General features: G+C 54.3%; 7 protein-coding genes across 7 annotated transcripts; 2 read left to right on the plus strand and 5 right to left on the minus strand.

Moving 5' to 3' along the window:
• Window positions 1-155: 155 nt before the first annotated feature.
• Window positions 156-971, plus strand: MFIFM68171_06693 (uncharacterized protein; the record flags this gene model as incomplete). The annotated part of the gene is made up of 1 exon (XM_071062113.1): window positions 156-971. One exon carries the CDS (start codon window positions 156-158, stop codon window positions 969-971), a length of 816 nt encoding a protein of 271 aa, XP_070918214.1.
• Window positions 972-4744: 3773 nt separating this feature from the next.
• On the minus strand, window positions 4745-5063 carry MFIFM68171_06694 (uncharacterized protein; the record flags this gene model as incomplete). Its single annotated transcript, XM_071062114.1, has 2 exons — window positions 4745-4876; window positions 4935-5063. The coding sequence occupies 2 exons, from the start codon at window positions 5061-5063 to the stop codon at window positions 4745-4747; spliced, it is 261 nt and encodes an 86-aa protein (XP_070918215.1).
• A 705-nt stretch (window positions 5064-5768) lies between these two features.
• Window positions 5769-8565, plus strand: MFIFM68171_06695 (uncharacterized protein; the record flags this gene model as incomplete). Its single annotated transcript, XM_071062115.1, has 5 exons — window positions 5769-5771; window positions 5840-6724; window positions 6840-7646; window positions 7715-8195; window positions 8276-8565. The coding sequence occupies 5 exons, from the start codon at window positions 5769-5771 to the stop codon at window positions 8563-8565; spliced, it is 2466 nt and encodes an 821-aa protein (XP_070918216.1).
• Window positions 8566-8789: 224 nt separating this feature from the next.
• Window positions 8790-9825, minus strand: MFIFM68171_06696 (uncharacterized protein; the record flags this gene model as incomplete). The annotated part of the gene is made up of 3 exons (XM_071062116.1): window positions 8790-8984; window positions 9055-9165; window positions 9520-9825. The coding sequence occupies 3 exons, from the start codon at window positions 9823-9825 to the stop codon at window positions 8790-8792; spliced, it is 612 nt and encodes a 203-aa protein (XP_070918217.1).
• A 119-nt stretch (window positions 9826-9944) lies between these two features.
• MFIFM68171_06697 (uncharacterized protein) lies at window positions 9945-11354 on the minus strand (the record flags this gene model as incomplete). The annotated part of the gene is made up of 5 exons (XM_071062117.1): window positions 9945-10021; window positions 10074-10544; window positions 10602-10945; window positions 11012-11055; window positions 11130-11354. The coding sequence occupies 5 exons, from the start codon at window positions 11352-11354 to the stop codon at window positions 9945-9947; spliced, it is 1161 nt and encodes a 386-aa protein (XP_070918218.1).
• A 1147-nt stretch (window positions 11355-12501) lies between these two features.
• Window positions 12502-14764, minus strand: MFIFM68171_06698 (uncharacterized protein; the record flags this gene model as incomplete). Its single annotated transcript, XM_071062118.1, has 3 exons — window positions 12502-12822; window positions 13054-13803; window positions 13871-14764. The coding sequence occupies 3 exons, from the start codon at window positions 14762-14764 to the stop codon at window positions 12502-12504; spliced, it is 1965 nt and encodes a 654-aa protein (XP_070918219.1).
• Window positions 14765-15867: 1103 nt separating this feature from the next.
• On the minus strand, window positions 15868-20206 carry MFIFM68171_06699 (uncharacterized protein; the record flags this gene model as incomplete). The annotated part of the gene is made up of 4 exons (XM_071062119.1): window positions 15868-17678; window positions 17783-17961; window positions 18029-20118; window positions 20186-20206. The coding sequence occupies 4 exons, from the start codon at window positions 20204-20206 to the stop codon at window positions 15868-15870; spliced, it is 4101 nt and encodes a 1366-aa protein (XP_070918220.1).
• Window positions 20207-20327: the final 121 nt, after the last annotated feature.

The raw sequence follows: 20327 nt of genomic DNA on the forward strand, positions 1-20327 counted from the left end.
TCCCGTCGCATCCATGCCGCATTTACCCCGCGATTCGCGCCCCTCACTTTTAAGAGATGCTTCCTCTCAGTGGCATTTAGACCCTGACACACACCAAGACAGTGGACCCAACCTCCCACAGAAGCGTAAAGTAAACAGCAGGCCAAGAGAGAACCATGCCTGTCGCCAACCTCCTTGCCGGCAAAATCGCCATCATCACGGGCGGGACAACCGGGATCGGCCGGGCCATCACTCTCGCCTTCCTCGCCCAAGGCTGCTCCGTCGCAGTCAACCACCTCGACCTCGAAAAGGACAAGCCCCACCTTACCAGCCTCATCGCCGAGGCAGCCTCTCTCAAAGAAAGCAACCCCTCCGCCGGCTCTCTGGCCCACCTCCCAGGCGACGTCCGCGACCCCGCCACCGGTACCAAACTCGTCGCCTTTGCCCTCTCCTCCTTCTCCTCTCCGCGCCTGGACATATGCATCTCCAACGCCGGCGTATGTACTTTTGCCGACTTCCTGTCCCTCGAGCCGGACCTGTTCAGCACCACGGTGCGGACGAACCTCGACGGCGCCTTCTACGTCGTCCAGGCGGCCGCGAGGCAGATGGCGCTGCACCAGTCGCCGCCAGGGGGCTCCATCATCGGCATGTCTTCCATCTCGGCGCTGGTCGGTGGCGGGCTGCAGACGCACTACACGCCCACCAAGGCCGGGGTGCTGTCGCTGATGCAGAGCACGGCCGTGGCGCTGGGGAAGCACGGAATCCGGTGCAATGCGCTGCTGCCGGGGACGATCAAGACGCAGTTGAATGAGGAGGATCTGAGCGACGAGGGGAAGCGGAAGTACATGGAGGGGAGGATACCGCTCGGGCGGATAGGGGAGACGCGGGATCTGGCGGGGCCGGCCGTGTTTTTGGCCTGCGAGGAACTGAGTGGGTATGTGACGGGGGCGCAGCTTTTGGTGGATGGGGGGTTGTTTGTTAATTTGCAGTGAGGTAATTGACACGGGCGGGACGTTTGACATAGTCGCTATTAGAAATCTCCCCAGCTGTTCTATCTGTCAAGGTAGTCTTCAATTCAAGCATGAAAGAGGTCGCGCCTATCGACCTTCAAGAAAATCTCTCTTTCATGTACCATCGCAGTGCGCTTCACCTAAAGCAAAAGGACGCGCTGCCCATCCAAACACCTCCAAGGTCAACTTGAGTGGCCTCACCCGACACAGCAGCGGATGGCAATGCAGAGCTTCGCAGCTATCCGGGACCTCCATGACATGTCGGTGCTATTTCGGTGCCTTAGCCAACGGCAACTATCTCGATACCGCATGGCCCACGGGGCCCGCACCTCGTCTTCATCCGACGCAGGCCGACCACCTCCGCATCCGTGAATGGATCAAAGTCTGCGAAACACGCCGCAACTCTTGTAACGAGCAACTGGCCCCAACACTCGTTGCGGCTCATCGATGTCCAGTTCCGACGAATTATTAAATCGCTTCGTGCCGTCCGGTATATCACGCTTCTCTTAGGGACGTGTGGAGAGCTTTAGCGAACGGGAGGTGTGAGATGATTGAGAACCCGTCCCCACAGCTGTCTCGTTACCGTCGGGCGGACAAGACGCCGGCCAATCTTTCCTTCGGACGGCTTGGTTGCAGTTTTGAGGATCTTATCGCCTTCAATAAGCGACTGAGGGAGCACTACATCAAGATTAACGCGCTCCGCATCCCCCAGGCATCTGTCTGTTCTGGCATGAATGCCGGCATGCCGGAGTCGAGCTCTGAAACCGGCCGATACACAAACGATGGATTGAACAGTTCTCCGACGGATCGAAGATCGCCACCGGCTTCATTGAGCTGTATCCGCACCCGCCCTATATACCTTGCACAGCGAGAGACTGGGTACTCTAGTAGCACTTGCTCACTAAGCGATCTATCCTTTTGACCCGCATGAGATCTTCCTAATGTGCCAAAAGGCGCCAATCAAAGAGAGCTGAAAATTCTTCGAACGGCGGCCGACATTGAGGATCTTGAACTGCTAGTACAAACACAACGTGGCCTTCACGTCTAAAAAGCGGCTAGGCAGGTCGGCCTCGGCAGAGACACCGGAAGCCATGGTGAACATGTATACAACACGACACCTCACCTTTGCTGGAGACAAACATTTAGCGTTTCAGGGACTCGAGGTCCGTATTGCAGGGACATACGGCAACCACTTCCGCCACGCGCTTTCTCCCTTAAAAACCCACTTCCCACTCTCCCCAATGGGCCGCCTAAGGTAGAGTACCGCAACTTCCACAGCCGTAGTAGCAGCAACCCGCAGCCTCCCTCCCGGTCCCGGCCGGGCCACACGGTAGCACACCACCACGGGACCCCCTCCTCCTCCGGTCCTCCGGATCCGCGCCCTCATCCTCGATATCGGCATCATTTCAATGGCTCAACCGCCGAACCCTGCCCAACGTCCTCTCCTCTGGGACTCGAACGCACTTCTCCTCGCCCCTCCGCGCCATAGCCTTTAACCTTGGCCGTCGTCGCCGACCTGCCGGCCGCGAACGGGAACCAAGACGGTCAGGTTGAGTCCACGCCAGCCCGTTGCGAGGGCGGACAAGCCGAAGATGCCGCTGCTGCTGTAGAGGGGCAAGGTGGAGAGGAGAGTGTTGTCCGCGGAGGACCGGCCGGGCGAGGCTGTCGACGGGCGCTGGACTGGTTCGAGGCAGATTATTCAGTGATGAATAACTATTTTGAGGTCGAGCCGAATGAATGACGTGCTTGCGCATTGTGGAGGTTAGGGATGAGCCAGGGACGGTGGTCAGGAGGGTTGGGGGTGGCGTGCGTTAGGAGCATGGATTTCTTGATTGCGGGCTGGGGATGGAGGCGAGGCGGAGAGGTGCGCTTGGGCTGGCTAGTTAAGCCACGGGATGTTTCTCAAGTTTCGAGCTGCATCGCTTTCTCCCAAAGCCGGTGGGGGGATCCGCCAACCCACCCGGGGCTTCTCCGCTGAGTCTTGAGGTTGTTCGGGTTGCGGGTCGCGCGATTGCCCCTGCTGGGCACTTAGAAATCCGCCGAACCAATCCTCTATGTCGTATCTGAGCTTATCGAGTGTGCCGACCCCCAATACGCCGTTCTCTTTCTTCGCCCCTCGTGCGACCTGTCTCACCCTATCACATAACAAAACGAGTTCTATGGCCGTCGTGTTAGAGTGCATCCTTATTTGTCCTTCGGTCGGCGGCATTGTCGGGATGGGAACGGGGAACCATGCCGGGCGGTGTCGTGCCGGTATCGCGGCTAGTCACCGCGGGATGCGTGACGTAACCCGAAACCTGTTCCTTCAGGTCTCGCACCGTCATCAGATCATGGGCTTTGCGGTACTTCCAGGTGCCACATGTTAGCCTGAAAAAACTGGAAGGGCCCTTTCTAGACTCGACGCTTGCACCGATTTTGACAAGCAAATCCAGTATCAAGTGTACCGACTCAAGAACGGGATCCTGGTATGATGGCTGTGGCCCGCGGAAGACGCCTTTAATCCGCTGGCGGAAACTATGTCTATGATGAGTGTCACCAGACGATTCTATCGAGACAACTGTAAGATGTGATGCCTCATACTTTGGCTTGCTCTGCCCCATCGGATCGATGGCCACGGGCTCCGGTCTGACGGCCGCCAATAAAACATCGGAAGTTGTCTTTTCAACTTTGTGGGCCATGATGCTTTGTTGTGGAATGGTTGTGAAGCGCTGCTAATGATCTAGTAGGTAATGAAACTGGCTACAGTTATACACACAAGGTAGACGTCCTTATTAATAGAGCTTAAATCTATCGATTACCTGCTGCCTGGCACAGCCACCTACGGCCGCCGAACGTCCTCAATTGGAATTCATGGGGCTTTCAGACTCTTAAAGGATTATAGGCGGAGAAATTAGAGCAAGAGCAGTGTAAGCTGAGGTATCCACAGTAAATCCTTTATCAATACCACCACTTCTAACGTTAGGTAAGAGAGTGCTGTACGCGGCTACCATCCCTGAACTACAACGCCTGTATAAGATCCTTCGTTAGCGGACTCGGTTCCCTTTCTTAATTCGCCCCAGCTAATCCACGTCACGCCGGACCGTGTAAGAGGATTCGCCGCAGCTCTCCGTCGAGCCTACCTCGATCATGGCACACAACACGCCGTAGACGAAGACTTTTTGTCCGATGCTTTGTGCATCCACCTTACTGCCGAGTGCGGTTGTCGGGATACACGGATGCTGTTTTCAAAAGGAAAATTACAGCGTGGCTGCTCTGCTCCGTTTCCCTCTCGGCTTCGCTTCTATCGATGTATACCTTAGCTTTCCAAACCCCGTGTTGCATATCCTCGTACCCCGTTGGGGGGAAGAATTCGATACTATTACTTAGATGCTATAAAGAAAAGAGGTTTTCGGGTAGCGGAATCATACGACCTGCAGGAGTGGCATACAACACCAAGAATCAATTGGACTGAAACTATCCTAACCATGCCCAGGATAACACTAGGCGTACAGGTGGTTCTTTAATCAATTTTTGCATGCATCATGCAAGCTGTCTACCGGAAGCCGTGTCAGACACCAAGTTCATGGCCCATTGTTTGTCATTTCATGGTTCATTTTGTCAACGGATCCAGACGCAAATGATTAGGAGATACCATCCGTAACTGCTTTCCAAGAAATGAGATGCTCTGCGGAAGCAAAATGACCTGAACTCGAACCACATGGGAGAATTTGAAGAAAGAGACAACAAGATGGACGCCGTGACTCGGTCGTCAGGAATCATACGACGGGCTTGTAATATTCCCCCTCCTGGCTATTCCCCCCGGCCAATCCATGCCGCAGACCTGCAAGATGAGATGGGTCTAAATTGAAATCCTTCGTCGCTCGGATGCGGTAGACGTTGTGGCGCATCTAAAGACGAGTTAGTAGCCGTCCGAGTGATGTATAAGCTAATTTGCCAGATTCTTACCTCCACGGTGTAGTTATGATCGGGGCCGATGATGTCCTTGAGCACCACGAGGAGCCTCCTCTGGCTCGGCACCTGCTTCGCGTGTATCCTCCACTCAGGGCACGTGGCATCAAAGTTGGATTTGCGCATGATATTTAGTAAACTAAGCTATGTAATAACTGTCTCTTTTTTCGACTAGAAAAGCTCAGCGTTGGTCGAGTGGGAACGATGGCGCCGATAATCCAAGAGGGGAATGCAGGGGACATTGACAGGAGAAGGAGGTGCGGTCTTGCGGGGCTTTATTCCTCTTCCCGGCCCTCCCCCAAAGTGCATCTCCGAGCAAGTCTTGTGCCAACCCCTTGATTGGTAGTTCGGGAAGCCCAATGCAACCACGACGCCTGACGGCGCAGTACAGACCAAGTTCTGAGGGCCTAACGAGAAAGCCACAGGAAGGGTGTTGACCAACGGTAGAGGTGGCCCGCCCACCATTATGCTGTGCGGTTCCGTTTTCACTCTTGTGGCGGTGGCTTAGAGCTGAAATTCGACTTGCTGTTTGTAAGCGCCGCGGCGTCGTAGCCTTGACAGGGCGCGCAAGAATGGACCCATGCCTCCATAATTACCACGTACAAAGTTAATCTTCATCCAATGGATTTCTTGAGCTCTCGAGCAATGGTAAAGCTGTATTCGTCAAAACCCAGCCGTTCACACGCCTGGTTCCATGAAACTCGGAGAGTCTCCAACGAATCGAGACGGCAGTACTCCTGCCGGTCCGGTCATACAGGTAACCGTATGTGCCACTCCGGGCCAAGTAAAACTAACAATAATTAATCGGTGCATCTAGGCGAAGCCGGAGGTATGGTTTGTGAGCTACCGGAAGCAAGTGATACTGTCTCATCGAGACATGTTTGCTAACCCTGCCGTTCCAGGATTCCACTACCGGCGACGAAGAGATCTCACTAGAGAAACATGATAGCGTCCCCCCAGATGGGGAAGCGGGGCCAACTGAGGGTGACGGCTCTACCCCGTTTGCAGAAAGCCCAGAAGTTATGAGCATCGTCACGATGGATTACGATATCGATACCCTTGGCGAGCGGAGCCGCCCAGCTCAGGATCGTACGCTTACCGCCCAAAGATTCCGAACGACCACATCGACGACACGGGCCGACCAAATATTAGGCTATTCGTTGCGAAGTGCACTAGTCGAGCCGGCCGGTGGCAATGGCGCCAAACCGTTTCTGCCTCGCGATGCATTCGATAGAATCGTGACCGCTGACAAGATTTTTGAGCTTTTGCAAGCCTATCTTCCATTGAAATCAAGCGATGAGCTTCAGCAGCTGACAAAGAAGATTAACGAACCAACTTGCATTGAGCTAAATAAAAGCAATACGTCAAGTTCGCGGCGGATAATTTTCGCACTTCTCGTCCTCATCGACAAGATTCATTCGATCGAGGCCTTCATAGATCATGGCTTATACGACTGCCATCTGCCCCTTGATAAGGAAACCACGCAGGGGAAGCCAGTACTAGTCAGTGGCTCCAATCACTGGGGAGCCGAGGGGGGGAAATCGAAACTGGTTCTCTCCGGCTGGCTAGCCCATGATCTGGAAACCTTTCATGAGAAGCAATGGCAATTTTTAGCCCCCTTTCTTTCTCTCGCTACGCAAAGCAAGCCAGAAGCCGAACACCGCGAGTTCTCGAACTTCACCATCCTGCCATTCGTCGAGGACTATGAATTGAACATGACAAATGGGGGCTATTCAGATGTTTGGCGCGTCAGAATCCACCCAGCCCATCACAACCATGTCAACCCCGTACGTCCGTCAATTACTATCATGTTGGCACAACCTCGCCTCGCCGGCCTCCCCAAAACAAAAAAAAATCCGGATCATCAGCAATAGTGCTTACCTACTAATAGTATCATATTAGAATCATAGCGGATATAGCAACCCTTCCTTCGCCATCAAGAGACTCAGGGCCAATACTAACTCTGATGCTTTTAACCGGGAGGTATCCAATCTGAAGCGCCTCTCCAAAGAGAGGAGCCCTCACCTGGTGGACCTTCTCCTTACATACTATTACAAAGGCTGTTACCACCTGGTCTTCCGGTGGGCGAGTGGAAACATGAAAGACTTCTGGGAGAAGAAATCTGCCGACCATGGTTCTGCCGATAGACGCTGGGATCTTGCACGATGGGCTGTCAAACAATGTCTGGGAGTTACCAAAGGACTGCAAGCTATTCACATAACCACCCCTAATGACACAATGGGACCATCTGATGCCCCCATATATGGCCGACACGGGGATTTGAAGCCAGAAAACATTCTGTGGTTCGGGTCAGAGCGTGAGGATGGCGATGACCCCTCCTCATTTGGCGATTTTGTCCTCTCAGATTTCGGTCTTACAGAATTCCACCGGCTCATTAGCAAGGACGATGTTGACGCCGCATCAGTTGGCCGGTCCCCAACCTACCGAGCTCCCGAGGGAGATGTGCGCAAAACGATCTCCCAGCAATACGATATATGGAGTCTGGGCTGTGTGCTACTTGAGTTCGCCGTCTGGTCTCTCAAGGGCTGGGACGGTGTCGATCAATTCTCCCAGAAACGGACGGACGAAGAAAAGCACTTGGTTCCCATTCCTGAGGACAAGTTCTTTCTTGTGTTCCATAAGGATGACGAGCACAGCGGGAAAGGAGTCGCCGAGAAGGAAGCAAGATTAAAGAAATCTGTCAAAGAGGTGGGTCGCTTGCGCTCGCACGGCAGGTGATGAACCTACTACCTAGTCATACTGACCATGGCATTCAGGAACTTGCGTATCTCCGCGCTGAGGCGGGGATGACACAATTTCTCACCGAGCTGCTAGACCTCATTGAACACGGACTCTTGATAATAGAACCATCCAAAAGATCCTCATGCAGCGAGATTGTCGAGAGGCTAGAATCAATGCGCGAGCGCTGTCAGAACGACCAGGAGTACTGCACACGTAAGCCACCCTACGCCCCCGCCAGTAGGGAACAGACATCTTCCACCCCGTCCGAGATCTCATCCTCGGGGGGGAGCAATTACCGAGAACCGGCAGAGGCTCAGATGTCCACAAGCCGAGTCCCAAACGCGGCCAATGTCAAGGAATTTGAACAGAACAGCAGATCGAGAGCACCCAGTCCGGTGCATGGGCACAGTGACCGCCTCGTTTGCCCCGCGGGGGAGGGTTTGGACGATTCACAAGAGGCTGGTCCACAGGACAGGTTCTCAGGCAGCAAGACAATCGCGATTCCTCCAACAGATAGTAAGTGATACCCGTAGTAGTTCACCACAACAACAATTTCTACGGGTGCAGAGCAGAAACCTAATTGGGGCATGCGATAGGGCGCGAGACGGAGGCGGGAAGACCAGCCGTAGACATCACCGGGACCGTCGCTGGACGATCAAGTTTAAGTCACGACGGGGAGAGCATCTCCACATCGAACCGGCACGGAAATCCAGTGCAGGGCAAAGATAGTACGACGCCGCATGAAGCCGCCAATACGGCTTTAGACCCGGAGAGAAACCCCGAGCCCGAAACAGGGCCGCCGGCCTCAGCGCCAGCGGCTGAGGAATCGCCCAACGGAAACCTCAAGATAAGGTTGCTGTGCAGGAGAGTATTATGCTGTTGTTGAGACGTGGATGGCGTTTGGTGGCTCCAGGTACGAATCAATCACTGTAGTAATACTAGTTTGTGGTCGATCTAATTTTACAGTGCTCCTGGTGGCGTTTTGTTGTTGTTGTTTTGTTTTGGGGGGGGAGGGACGATGTAATGCTACTACTACCTAATCAAGGAAAGAGGACAAGAGGGACAAGAAGAAAATGTTCCCGAGCGCTCAGTAGATCACGCTCCCAGGTTTCAATCCTGCTTTTCATTACCAGCCGCCTTTCGTGCCAGCGACGGCCGGTGCACCACGAAGAACCACCACAGGACTATTGTCATCACGGTCGCACAGAATGTAAAGACGACGTAGATCCAGAACCAGTGCGAGAGGATGGGATCCGCGCTAGAGCCGTCGCTGTCCCAGTTGAAAAAGGTCATGGAGAATACGGACTAGTAATCGGACTTATCAGCTGTATGATGCTGGGAGGCGCGATAAAACGATCAGACGGAGGAGACTTACCGCAAAGAAGGTCCCCGGGAGGAACACCATGGTCACAAGAGCTATAGACCGCATGTGTCGCGAGTCTCGCCGCATCTCGAGAGCAATCTGCACATTTGTCTCGCCGTTGGCCTATGATATTTCGAATCCGCTAGATTAGCCTTTGACACCAGGTTCTTAAGGGCATGTAATCCCTGCCGCACAATCAACGGGATATTGGTAGGACTTTTGGAAGTATCCAGAAAAGAAAGCAAGTTTAAACAAGTATCTTGACACTGGATTTACGCTCGGAAAGCTTGATTCGAGATCATGCAGAGCTCCCGTCTCTATTACAATTGGCGGCAGCTTAATTGTACCCTGCCGAGCGTCTGGATGTTTTGGACAGTTCCTGTCAGGGAGAAAGAAAAAAAAAAGGAAAGAAAAGAAAGGGGAGGTGGATAAGGGCCAGAAGAATAGGAGTAGAAGAAATAAAATCAAGTTCTTTACCCACTGGGTGGCCATAGCCATTCCATCCACCCTCATTTTGCAATCCCGAATTCTATCGTTGTTCTCGTCAATAATAGCCTGTAGGCGCTCCTGGATCTTGCAGCCAACACGGCACATGTGTTTGTGGAACGAGGATGGATTCTGCCGTTGGATCCATACTTCGGGCTGCTCAAAACACTGTTCCTGATCTTCCGGCTGCCCCCCGTGTTCCTGCGTTATATCTCTCGGTTGCGCATCGCCTATGATTCTGGGAGCTTCCTGTTCTTCTCGGGCACTACTGGTTTCGAGAACCATGGGTCCTCCCATTACCGGCGATTCGGATACGCCGGGGCTATAGGACCCATCCGAGCATGCCTTTCCCGGCCAGTTTGTTACAGCGCTATGGCTCTCAGCAACTCGTACGAATGGGGCCGGAAACCAGCTCCCTAATTCGCCGCCGCGTTTAACACCTGGTTCTGCCGCCATGTCATGCCGTAGACCTTGACCCCCTGGAGTTCCTTCGCTTAACGAGTAGTAGTATGTTGCGTCTTTTTCTCTTCCGGTTACAGGTTTACCCTGGCTGGTCGGATCCTGCTTCTGCTTGAACACGGTATTGTCAAGGCTCACCGCGCAAGCGGCCATCCTAGCAAGTTGCGTATTCCAGTTGACTAATTGATTACTCATGTAGGCCGTGTCCAACCAAGCGTTGCGCCTCTCATTGTTCTTCTTCCCAGCCTCAGCACTGGCTAGCTCATCCATGTTTGACGGTTTAAAATCAAGTTCGAAGATGCGTGCCTCGAGCTCATCGATAGTGGCTTCCACCGCGTTGATATGCCTTAGCCGCTCGAGCTCGGCGATTATGCCGGGCATTACCAGGGGGTGCGTTGCCTCCACCGTTGATATAGACGATAGACGATTTAAGATTTCCTCTTCGACCGAGACAGTACACCCGAAAACAATCGCGAAGGTAAGGGCGCAGTGAGGAAAGTAGGTGCATGTTAGTGCGAGATCCATGTTCCACGCGTTCGTTGTCCGGCAGTTGGTAACTGTTAAGAGGCCCCATCAGCCTCCACGTGGAGTAAAACCCAAGTCAAATACTATACCGTAAGCGAGATATTCCCCCATGCAAACCGGGGTGCTCGAGTAAGACGCCACATCAGCACGGCTTACGGTACGCGCAATGTCACCGTGAGTATGGAACCGTTCCGTAATCGACTGAAAGGTGGCCATGGAAAATGGCAAGGTCCTGAGGGCATGTCTGGACCCGGCCGTGGATATTCCGGATCCCGTAGGGGCAGCCATGTCATTAAACTTAGTAAGCGTCATTGCTCTCTCCGGTCGCATCCGGGCGGGTTCGAGGTCGTCGAGGCCCTTCCGCCATTCCTCTACCCTCCGACGGCTCATCTTCAATCCTTTCAGCGGCGGTTCACCCGAACGTCTGGCGAGACTGCGAATTGCCATGCCCTTGGTTAGCTCATGCCCTAACGCCTTTGCATGGCATGATTGATCCTACATAATTACTAGGCCGGACGCAGAGCCGTCGAGCCGCGGACACCTCTACCAACATCAGCCGTGGTCAGCCAAGCCGTTCCAGGGAGATTCTTAATGAACGGGCCTTGTCTTCCCGTTACCTCACTTAGCCATCTTGGCCATTCATGATCCTCCAATGTCGATATGAGCAATGTCTTGAGCGGCGAACATGTCAGTAGGTGACAGTACATTCGGCGGGATAACAGGGTTCCGCTGACCTCGTCCCTTCCAAGATTATGGGCCACTGTGGTGGTTTTGGGTTCATATTTGAAGATAGTCGCCAGATCTTTATCGGAGACCAATCTGTCATCACGCGTCCAATCCATTGTCTTTGTAACGGGCGTTCGCGGGTATTTATGTAGACTGGAATGTGCCGTTGACAGGGGGGTGAAGAAAAAAGAAATTTTTTTATTTCTTTTTTTTCGTCGCTGAGCCACAGCCTCGCCCTTACGTTAGGTGCTTGGACCTGGAGTTGTCGGAGCGCCGTTGACGGTAAACCCCGGCAGATCTCGAGTATGGTCGATCCATAATTAAGGCCTGATCGGCTCCCGACCGCCACAGCCCGAAAACTGTCTGGTGCAGGGTGGCCATACTTATGCTCTGGGCCCTGCGTATCGCCCAATCTGCTTGTGACGCATGTTCTTGATTCAACCTCACAGAGTGCCACCAGCCTGCGCCTTGACAATATAATCCTCGCGTAGCTGCAGCACAGCAAATGGCACACTCATGGGCGGAGCTGGGGCGGGCGCACAGCAACTGGGCACCGCCGCATTGCATCCTTAGTGCGATACACGTGTGCATGTCCTTCTCCTTCTACGACCATCCCTCCCAGAGTTTCGATTGTCGTTGTCGTTGGTGTGTATGTCTGTCCTATGCTTGTTCCTTTTTTTCTTTTTTTTTCTTTTTTTTTTCTTTCTTTTTTTCCCCCGATACCCTTTATTTTTCTTTTATTTTTTTTCTCCTTTTTTAAAACTTTTTTTTCTTCATTTTTCCCCCCATCATCCTAGTTATCAGAACAGAGATGGCCGTCGCTTTCGTCAGGGCAACCTACACCGAGGAAAGGGCTTTGGCTGCTTTTCTAGTCAGCCTATTTGGACGTGGAACGGTCGAGATCATCTGGAAGCGCGGACGGTTCCAATGCACCATCCCTCGGCCGTTGTCTGAGGTACCCAACCACCACCGCAGCCACCGTAACCAGAACTTTACCACTAACTGACCTGCCAAAAACACCAAGGCCGAGTATACGGACATGTACAATGCCATCAATTGCAACCACTATCAAACGGTCTCGGCTTAATATCGAAGGCGGGCAGAGTAGCGGTGAGAGTGCAATGAGGGATTGCCGATACATGCAGTGGGATTGCATTTGAAAGAGATATTTAGTAATTATTGATTATGTGAGGAAACCAACAAACATGAACCCGCAAGTCTAGCTTGGACAACGATATGAGAGTCTTGTATCCTCCAATACCCTTAATCACGCGAGAGACGTGATCTGCTCCATGTGCCCCGATGCAATGGCAACGGCCCGTTCAGGGTCGGTGCATCTTTCTTTACCTTTGCTTCAACGGGGTCGAATTGTTGGAGCTCGTGGTTTCGAGCCAGCCCCTCCGTCTCGTAGGCCGTGTCCTCGAGGCATTTTTGGTACACCCTCTTGAACTTCTTACTCAGGGGTGTTGAGCTAGTCCGCGTGCGCTCCTCCGATATCACAACGAGCATCTCGTTCTCGATGATGTCGAGCGCCTCATGTGCGAACTGGGTGCATGTTTTGAGGCCGTGCAACTTGACGAACCACTGCAATGCGAAAGGACCGAGTCAAAACCGTGTCACCTACAGGAGATTTACAAGAAGATGAAAAAAATAAAAAATAAAAAATAAAGTAATACATAAGAAAGAAAGAAGGAAAGAAAGAAAGAAGGAAAGAAGGAAAGAAGGAAAGAAGGAAAGAAGGAAAGAAGGAAAGAAGGAAAGAAGGAAAGAAGGAAAGAAGGAAAGAAGGAAAGAAGAAAAAGGACGGTGGCTTACCTCAGATACTGATCTCTTGACCTGCACCACATGGCCAGACCTGTCCTCTTTCTCCATGAGCTGGAAGAACAGAAGACTATTAACACCCTCCAGATAGTCCTGTGATTTGCGTACGCGCTCAAATTCGTCCAACAGCTTCCGTCCTCCCAGTAGCCACGTGAGGAGCTCGGTAAACAAGCAGCCCATCGTCCAGATATCGAACGCCCTTGACACCTTGGCACCGTCGATATCGCACTCGGGCGGACGGTAGCCCGGTACCCTAGGAGCCTTGTCCGAGGGCATGTTCGACCTGCTGACCTCGCGATTAAGCGAAGACAGGCCGAGGTCAGCCAAAACCAGAATCCCATGCGGGTCGTCGGTGGCTCGGAACCAGAGGATGTTGTCCGGCTTGATGTCGCTGTGCCTACCGTACTTCTTCTCCGGGAGCAGGACTTGGGACGGAGGGTCATGGATCGTGTCAACGGCGGCCATAAGCCCGGCCACCTGCTTGGCCACCCAGCGCACGATGCCCTTCTTCCCCTTCGGTGACTCACGCTCCCAATATTCTTCCAGCGAATAATCGGCCCAGGGAAAGATCAGATGGTAGTAACCCTGGAACTCAAAGCTAGCCAGCAACGTCACAAGATGCCGATGCGCGGCGCCGCCGAAAAGGCGCAGTTGGGAGTGTTCGTTGTGGAACTTGCCCCGCTCCTCCTTGTTGTTTTGATTGAGCCGTTTCAGCGCGAAAGCTTGACACTCCTCGAGTTTGATCTGGGATAAGCCATTTGTCAGTTGTTGTCTGGCATCAGCTAGAGTTCATCTCCCTTCCTCGCCTCACCTCCTTCAATTTGTGACAAAACCCATGGCTGTCCGGGTCGATTATAATCTTGGTCACCGTCCCGTATGCCCCTTGCCTCTCGAACTGCAACCCCGGAGGGTCTTCATCGCCGCCCTCGTGCTGTGAAACAACCCGCCAGGGGAGAATTCTCTTCGATTCAAACGTGTAGTGCTTCGGAAACTCCAGATATGGCGGGATGACCGACCACTGTTGATCCTCGAAGAATTCCCTCTCGTGCTGTAACCATTTATCGATGAACTCTACTTTGCGGGGGGGGCCGGCACCCTGACCGTTCTCGTTCGCCAGGAATCTGATATTGCCACGCTTGCATCCCGGTTGGCGCCTTATTGGGAGGATACTGTCCGATGCCTCCTGCTTTATGAGCTGCTGGATTTCATGGCCTTTCTCTACCAACAGGAGCAGGGCGAAGATTCGAATATAATTGCGATCCAAGATCGCAGTCAAGATGTCGTGTTTTGCCATGCTCAGGCGTTGGTATTGATTTCTCTCCAGCTCTTCATGGAGTCTCTCGCGCGACATGATGCGACGAAGCAACTCAGTGGGCCAGAATCTTTTCCCGTCGAAGCCCTTAAGCTCGTGGTTTCTCAGCGTATCGGCGAGCGTGCCGTTATTTGCAGAATCAATGCTAGAAAGACTCTCAACGTCGTACCGGGCCTCCCGATCATCGTCCTCGATCTGGATCGCCGAGTCATCCCATGGCAGACTCGCCTCATCGGTGCTCACCGATTCTTTCTCTACCTCTATGACGATGGTCTGCGGCGGCTCTACACAGGTCCATTGTTCGGATCCAGAGTCGTCGGGTTGATCCGCTTGTTCGGATCCAGAATCGTCGGGCGGATCAACCCGGATCTGATAAACTTGGTTTGTGTCCATCGCGTCTCCAAATCCAGGCTAACGCTGATGATCGTTTGAATGGTGGAACGGATAAATAGAAAGAGCGGATCGATAGACGGCAAGCAAACAAACTTGATTGCCAAAGTCGCGGAATAGAATAGCACAGAACTCTGGCAGAGAGAACCCCGGGCAAACAAAGCATAGAGCGGGAAGGAAGCCGGATCTTCACCTCCACGGGAACACAGGGTCGCCGTCCCTTAAACCCACCACGTCTTCATGAAGGCAACGAGAATGCCAAGCCAAGGCGACCAGCCATTTCCTGCGCGGACCAATAGTAACATGTTGAAGCACAAGGCTGAGACATGCCGACGTGGCTGCTGCTTGTAACACACCCCCCACTACACCTCAGTCGGTGAACTCGGGTAATCTCCTTTCCTCATTGCAAGACATTACCGGATTTCTGAGCCTCATCCGGGACACCAGTTTCGGTGGGCAGAAGCATTGTGGCCGCGTAATCAGGATCCCGGCGGTCTACTAACAAGCCCAACTCTCACCGAGTTACCAGAAGCAGCAAATATCCCTATTGGGCATGAATGCAGCTCTTCTCCAACCCAACCCAACCTGTTGAAGTGCATATTTGGTCAGACACCGACGGCAAAACGGCTCGAGGTACCGCCTGCGGATGCTCCAAAGCCGATAGGTCAACCCAGCAAACGTTAGCATGCAAGTATGCTCCATTTGCATGTCTGCAAACTCTAACTTGACCAGCACACCATCGTCTGCCCACACATCGCACCCAGCCTCTCTGCATGCACATGCAGCGTTCACTGTGCTAGCCGTGACTGGCTTTGCGTTTGCCACGCTGCCTGCTTTTCAGGTAGATACTTAGACTCCGGCTTAAGCAAGGTCTAAAGCATAAACTAAGTCTAGCCAATGATAGGCAGCATAAGTGGTAGCCTCGTCTGAGGCTTAAAAAAAGAAAATAGGGAGGCCAGCAAATCAACGCAACCATGGCACCCCTACACGGCAATGGCACGTGAGCCTCAAGCCCCTCTGCTGCGCCCCGCCGGCTACCAGAACCTCATTCCGCCGCCGCCTCCCGATGCAGCAGTGCGAGAACAAACGTCCCAAACCACAGCTTCCTATTTCTTCCCCAAGTCCCCCTTCAGGGTCATCTTCTCAGCATCGAGCTGGCCACGGTACAGCCACCCGTGTCTCTCGTAGAGCTTGACGAACCAGACGGTGCCGATGGGATCGACAAAGCCGTGGAACTGAAACTTGCCCACGGCGTCCTCGCTCTCGCTCGAAAAGGTGGACGGCCGCAACCCCGGCGGCGGCGCGGCGGGTATGTCGATGGAGAAGGACATCTTCTCCTCCCAGGCGATCCGCTCGTGGTGGCCGGCCCACGAGCCCGAGATGGCTTTCCTCGTCCCCATGACCGAGAGCTGGTTTGCGGACTGGTTCGGGCCCGCGGCGAGGAGCGACGGGCGTCGGCTGATGTGGAGGCTGAAGTTGTCCATGTTGGCCCGGATGAAGCCGACCGCCTCCATGCCGTGGTCTACCGCCAGGTCGATGGGGGTGGAGCCTATCATGTCCTCCGCGGAGACGTCGGCGCCCTTCTCGATCAGGAAGTCGGCCACGTCCCAGTGGAGGTACTTGGTTGCGTAGTGCAGAGCCGTCCGGTCGACCGTGTCCCGAGAGTTGATCCGGACGCCGCTGCGCAGCAAGAGCTTGGCGGCGGTCAGATGACCCCTGGCGGCTGCGGCGCGCAATGCTTCCTCAATAACTCGGACCGGCAAAGGTGGGCCAAGCGTGTCGAGAAGCCGTTTGATTCCTTGGACGTCCCCGTCGTAAGCCATGATGACGAGATTGCTGTCATCGGAGCTCGTCTCGATCGGGCCCTGCTTACCCGTCGTCTCGGTTGCTTGCTGGGACTTGAAGTAGCCGCGGCGCACCAGCAGTTCCGCGATATCGACATTTCCGGAACTGGCCGCAATGTCGTACAGAGAGCTTTTCGCCTGCTCCCATATGCATCTCATGCTGGCTCCCATGTCCAGCAGCAGGACAATCATCTCCCGATTGGCGTTTTCCGTAGCAAGAATAATGGCCGTAAGGCCGCCTGAATGTGTCTGGCTAACATCGGCGCCATGTTCGTGGAGCAGTCTCACAGCGGCGGGATGGCCGTTTGCAGCTGCCACCTGCAACGGAGCGCAGTCAGCGGTGTCCGAGACCCCTGTTACCACCGCGCCTGTGTTGATGAGTGTCTTGATGATCTCGAGGTTCCCGGTGGCGGCGGCGTCGTGTAGCGGCGTCCACCCTCGACTATTAGAGAAGTTGGGGTCCGCCCCCTTTTTGAGCAGCAGACCAACAGCTTGCGGCTTCTGGAGCTTGACGGCTTGCTTGAGCGCCTCTTGGCCGTTAAGGATGAGCGATTTATCTATGCCGCATCCGTTATCTAGCAGTATGGCAAGAATATACGCATTGTCGTGAAATACGGCTTCGGCGAGTGGGTTCCCACTACCGGGAATGTCCAAGTTCGCGCCGTGTTTTATCAAGAGCAAGAGGACGTCCCGGTTGCCATGACAACAAGCCGTGGTCGCAGCTGTCCACGAGTTGCGTGAGGCTGCATCGACATCTGCTCCACGCTCGAGAAGCTGCTGGGCGATGGCTACGCTGCCGCGTTTCGCAGCGTGATGCAAAGCCGTCCATCCCCGCTCGTCCGTAGCCTTTACGTCAGCCCCAGCATCTAGAAGGACTTTCACGAGCTCGTCGCCGGACGTGGCCGCCGCAGCAACGATGGCAGCTCCATACACTCCGCCGGTCTGCAGCACGTCAACCCCGAGGCTCACAAGATGCTTGACGGTCTCCACACGGTTCATAGCAACCGCTGCTGCAGAGGGAACCCGAAGCGGCCACCCTTGCAGCCGCAGTCCAGGCCCTGGCCCTCCAGCCACTTGACCACATCCGTCAGTCCGAGAAGGGATGCATAATAGATGGGGTTTTGCACCGCCTGTGGCCATATTTCTGCGCTGCTCTTCCAATCGTTGGTCTCCCCACCGTTGGCCCCATTATCTGCGGCTTCAGACACTCCGGTATCTCCTTTGGGAAAGGCGTTCCCGGTCGCTGAGTTGGTCCCGCACTCGCCGCTGTCATTCGATTCCGGATCGGGGTCGTCATCCTGAGAGCTATGGCGCTCGACGGCTGCGTCCATCAGCCGTTCTTCCATCACCGGTGTCCTGCAATTTCACCGTCAACTGGTCTTGTTTCGATTTTCAAAGTAACGATGCCAGCGTGGTCACGCACCAGACTCTCCAACTCGCCACCGAGGGATCAAATGCCTTCTGGGTCCGAGTCATGATGTCCTCTGGCGGTTTCGGCTTCTCGTGGAAGCTGTGGTAGTACCACGCCCACGACGCATACGAGAGAAAGGGGTACATGGTGGTATCTGGTGGGACCTCCTCAAACGTGTCCAGAGTGAGGTAGCGCAGACAGGTGTTGGAGAGACGAATTTCCTGTGCCGCCGTGTCGGCGAGACCGAGCTCGAGTGCCCATCGGTTATCGCCGGACGGGTTGGATAAGTACTCCTTCACGGAGAAGTGAACGAAGTGAACCGTGTGGTCGGCCAACGGGAGGTCCGAGCTGGTGGATCTCAACTGAAGCAGGGAGCCACACCGGCCGAGGATCATCTCTTTGACGTAGTCGTCGTCAACGAAACCCTCGTGCCAGTTATCTGGCAGATCATCCTCGGGGTATCTGTCCTCCAAGTCATCCGCGGACACTACGAGAGCTTCGGCCAGTTCCTTGACTTTGAGGGGGCGAACAGCGAACAGGAGCCATTGCAAGATCATGACGGCCTGGTCCTTCTCGTAAGACGGCAGCCGAGAGATTTTGTCAAGTTCGCGAGAATAAGCCTCGCTGATACCAGACGGCATCTCCTTGACCCTCTTGGCGAGCTGCTTTGCGTTTTGCCCCGGTGATATCTCCTGCTCGAGGAGTTTGATCCAGAGAAACATGCCCTCGCTCCGCTCCGCCGCCGTATCGGCAATCTCTCGCCGGAGTTTCTCGGTCTTCCTAGCGAGCCTAGCGTTGACCATGAACTCGGAGAAGGACCGCACGTCGGCTGCCGTGTCCTTTGCCGAGATCTTGTACTCGAGTTTTGTGATGCCGGCGCCGTGGACCGAGTTTCGCGCGAGGTACTCGCTAATGTCTGGAACATCCCTGCTGACCACCGGCACGCGCGACTTGGTCTGGGCGAGGTTCTGAATCAGGTCGCGGAGAAAACACTTTCTCGGGTCGTTGCGGTGATAGCGAGTGCCAGTGTCAATGTCGACACATTCGTCGAAGCCATCAACGACGAAAGTGCAGTCCTCGACGACACTGCCCACGGCGCGGAAAAGCTCCCATAGCCCCAAATGGGTCACAGTCTGCTCGTTTTTGCGTGATGTGTACACACGCTCTAGGACTGAAAGCAGCGCTTCATTCGGCTGGTCTAACTGCTGGACGAGCCAGGAGCGGAGAATGGCGAACGGGTCACGGGTGAGCTGGTTGTCGGCCACGCAGAAGAAATATGACGGTTCACGCTGGTTCTTCTTCTCCTTCAGATGTCGAATGATCCATGCCGATAGAAACGTCTTCCCGAACCCGGCCGGCCCGTGAATCCAGAGCAGCCGTGGGCCGGTGTCGCCGGGGGACTCCCAAGCATGGAACTCTGCCAGATTCAATGCCCACTCACAGGTTCCCGCGTGGTGATATTGCAGGGCAGTCTCATATGTGTTCTTTGTGTCTATCCCGTTAATCCAAGCGGATAGTTTCTTGCGGCGCCCCTCGACCATGTGCTTCGCGCTATTGGCGACGCTTTTCAGGGTTCGCTTGAGAGTGCTCTGTCCATAATACTTGGCTGCTTGAGCCAGGAACTTGAGCACCGCTCCATAGAGCTTGACAAGGGCCACGGAGAGTTGGTTCGTCAGGCTTGATGTGCGGATGAGAACACGGGTCTCAAGCTCGGTATACCGCGTGATAATTCCGGCGACCGTCTCAAGACTGTCGGCCATAAGGCCAAATGTCTGACAATCATTGATGGCCATTTGAAGCAGGGTTTTCAGAGCGCCCCATGGAAGCGCGGCGTGGGAGGGATCAAACTGGGCCACGCCATCGCCAATCGCAGCGAACCGGTTGAGCCAGTCACAGACTTTGGCCAGCACATCCCGAACCATGACTTGCTCGCCGGCTCTATTGGTGTACAGCACCCATTGCCTCTTGACGCATTCTCCTCTCTTATCCTCGACGGTCTTGATGATTGCGGAGGGGCTGGCGTCGACCTTTTGGCGAATCGATCCTAGAATCTCCTTGTCGGCATCAGTGAGCCCATCGAACGCTTCATCCCAAAGGCCGGGCTGCCAAGTTTGTCAGCACCGGCATTCCACACGTGCAAAGAGTCAAAAGACCGGCCCTGCCTCCTACCATGACATCGTCGCGGTCCATGATGCGCGACAGTAGCCTTAGTAGGGCGTCCTCAAGGGCCCGAAGGAATAAATCAGGTGATTTGTGAGGAAAGGGGGAGTGTCTAAGGAATAGTAAGGCTGCCCAAGTTAAACAGAGGCAG

The sequence above is a fragment of the Madurella fahalii genome (genome assembly GCF_045866475.1).
Source record: "Madurella fahalii IFM 68171 DNA, scaffold_3, whole genome shotgun sequence".
In the NCBI taxonomy this organism is placed as follows: domain Eukaryota; kingdom Fungi; phylum Ascomycota; class Sordariomycetes; order Sordariales; genus Madurella; species Madurella fahalii.